The 2,903-nt window shown below is 65.3% G+C and overlaps 1 protein-coding gene across 2 annotated transcripts in view; it reads left to right on the forward strand.

Annotated features, from left to right (window-relative positions):
* LOC110388620 (putative all-trans-retinol 13,14-reductase) overlaps nt 1-2,903 on the forward strand; it is a 17,617-nt gene that overhangs the window by 3,566 nt on the left and 11,148 nt on the right. For both annotated transcript variants that reach the window (XM_021378073.1, XM_021378072.1), the window contains 5 exons: nt 622-817; nt 1,305-1,502; nt 1,580-1,705; nt 2,477-2,615; nt 2,699-2,808. In XM_021378073.1, coding sequence (XP_021233748.1) covers nt 622-817; nt 1,305-1,502; nt 1,580-1,705; nt 2,477-2,615; nt 2,699-2,808 — 769 coding nt within the window. The remainder of the gene's footprint in view (nt 1-621; nt 818-1,304; nt 1,503-1,579; nt 1,706-2,476; nt 2,616-2,698; nt 2,809-2,903) is intronic.

Here is a 2,903-nt window from a genome sequence, read left to right on the forward strand (position 1 = left end):
GGGTTGGATGAGATGTGAGTAGTGGCCATGATGGGGATGTGGGTGGTGGGGACATGAGTACTGGGGACATGGGTGGTGGGGTTGGCAGGGACATGGGTGGTGGGGCCATGGGTCGTGGCCATGGGGGGACATGAGTGGTGGGGATATGGGGGGCAAGGATAGTGGCCACGGGGAGACATGGGTGGTGGGGACATGGGTGATGGGGACACGGGTGGTGGGGTTGGTTGGGACGTGGATGGTGGCCATGATCAAGACATGGTTGATGGGGACATGAGGAATGTGGGCGGTGGCCATGGAGGGACATGGGTGGTGGGGACATAGGTGACATGGGTAGTGGCCATGATCGGGACATGGATGGTGGGGACATGGGTGTTGGTGCTGGCTGGGACATGGGTGGTGGGGTTGGTTGGGACATGGATGGTGGCCATGGAGCGACATAGGTGGTTGGGACATGGGTAGTGGCCATGGTGGGGACAAGGGCAGTTGGGGATGTTGGGGAGATGGGTGACGGTCACGCTGGGGACAAAAGTGGCTGTGGTGGGGACGCAGGCAGTGGGCACAGTGAGGACAGGAGGTGGGGCTGGCGAGGCCGCGTGGTGACACGGAGCCGTGCCGGTGCAGCTGGCCTCCCGGCACGTGGCGTTGCTGGCGCTGCTGAAGATGGTGCCGCGGTGGCTGGCGGCCGCGCTGGTGCGCACCGGCCTGGTGCACTGGGTGTCACCCGTCTTCCGCATGGCGGCCACCAGCCACAGCGAGGCCGTGGCCCGGCTGACGGCCGACCAGGACCTGCGCGCCCTGCTCAGCTACCTCTTCTATGGTCAGCGGCTGTCGCAACGGGAGGGGGCTATCGCGACAGGGAGGGGGCTATCGTGATGGGGAGTGAGCTATCGTGATGGGGAGTGAGCTATTGTGATGGGGAGGGGGCTATTGCAATGGGGAGGGGGCCATCGTGACTGGGAGTGAGCTATTGTGATGGGGAGGGGACTGTCATGATGGGGAGGGGGCTATCGCAATGGGGAAGGGGGCTATTGTGACAGGGAGGGCACTGCTGCAGCGGGAGCGGGGCTATGTCGTGATAGGGCAGGACACCACTGCAGTAGTGCAGGGCCATGTTGCGACAGGGAAGGGCTGTATCGTGATAGGGAGGGCCACGTTGTGATAGGGGAGGGCTGTATCACGACGGGGAGGGCCACGTCGCGACAGAGGACGGCTGCCCTGTGTCGGGGGGGGGGGAGGGGGGCTGCATGGCACCACGTCCCGGCGCCAGCTCCGCAGCGGCACCGTCACGGTCCCTGCGTCCCCAGGCACGGCGCCGCGGGACTCCAGCTTCCTGGTGAACGTGCTGATGGTGCACCACTACCAGCGCGGCGCCTGGTACCCGCGGGGGGGGGCCAGCGAGATCGCCTTCCACGCCGTGCCCCTCATCGAGCGCGCCGGGGGGGCCGTGCTGGTGCGCGCTCCCGTCACCCGCGTCCTCGTCGACTCCGGCGGCACCGCCGTGGGTGAGCGCCCGGCACGGGGTCCGGCACACGGGGGTGGGTGACAACGCGGGGATGGGTGACACCGTGCTGTGCCGCAGGGGTGGCCGTGCAGAAGGGCAGCGAGGAGGAGGAGGTGGAGATCCGGGCGCGCGTCGTCATCTCCGATGCTGGGATCTTCAACACCTTTGGCAAGCTGCTGCCTGCCCCGCTGCGCATCCACCCCGGTGCGTGGCCCCGTGGCCCTGCGCTCCTCGGTGTCCCCGGTGTCCCCAGTGCCCATGGTGTCCTCATTGTTCCTGGTGTCCCCAGTGCCCATGGTGTCCTCATTGTTCCTAGTGTCCCCAGTGCCCATGGTTTCACCAATGTCTCCCATTCAGTGGTGTCCATGGTGTCCCCAATGTCCCCAGTGTCCCCAGTGCCCGTGGTGTCCCCATTGTTCCTGGTGTCCCCAGTGCCCATGGTTTCTCCAATGTCTCCCATGTCCATGGTGTCCGTGGTGTCCCCAGTGTCCCCGGTGTCTCCAGTGCCCGTGATGTCCCCAGTGTCCCCAGCACCTCCAGTGCTTATCATGTCCCCAGTGCTCTTGGTGACCCCAGTGCCCCCAGTGTCCCCAGTGCTCATCATGTCCCCTATGTTCTTTGTGTCCCCAGTGCTCATCACGTTCCCAGTGTTCCTGGTGTCCCCAGTGTTCATGATATCTCCAGAGCCCATGATATCTCCAGTGTCCCTGGTGTCCCCAGCACCCTCAGTGTCCATGGCATCCCCCATGCTCATGGTGTCCCCAGTGTCCTCCATGTCCTCAGTGCCCCCAGTGCTCATCATGTCCCCAGTGCCCATTGTGTCCCCAATCTCCCCAGCACCCTCGTTGCCCATGGTGTCCCCAGTATTCCTGGTGTCCCCAGCATCCCCAGTGCTCATCATGTCCCCAGTGTCCCCTCTGCCCCCCTCCAGGGGACAGGGTGCTGTTGTCCCCAATGCCCCCCCCATCCCCGCAGCCATCCGCTCCCGCCTGGACATGGTGCAGCACGGGATGGGCTCCTTCCTGGTGTTCGTGGGGCTGCGGGGCAGTGCGGCTGAGCTGGACCTGCCCGCCACCAACTTCTGGATCTACCCCCACAACGACCTGGACACCATGTAAGGGCCGCCCCGGTGTGGGACGGGGATGGGGACGGGGGTGGGGACAGGGACAGGGATGGGGACAGGCATTGTTCCTGTAGGATGAGCCAGTATGCCGCCCTGAGCCGCGAGGACGTCCCTGAGAACCTGGCCATGATGTTCATCACCTTCCCTGCTGCCAAGGACCCCACCTACGAGGAGCGGCATCCAGGTGGGGCTGGGGGGGTCCTCGCTGTGCCCCCTCCCCTGGACCCCATACACATGGCAGCACGTGCTCAGCACCGCCCTCATCCCAATGGTTGGGGT

This window comes from Numida meleagris, chromosome 26 (assembly GCF_002078875.1).
Source record: "Numida meleagris isolate 19003 breed g44 Domestic line chromosome 26, NumMel1.0, whole genome shotgun sequence".
Lineage (NCBI taxonomy): Eukaryota > Metazoa > Chordata > Aves > Galliformes > Numididae > Numida > Numida meleagris.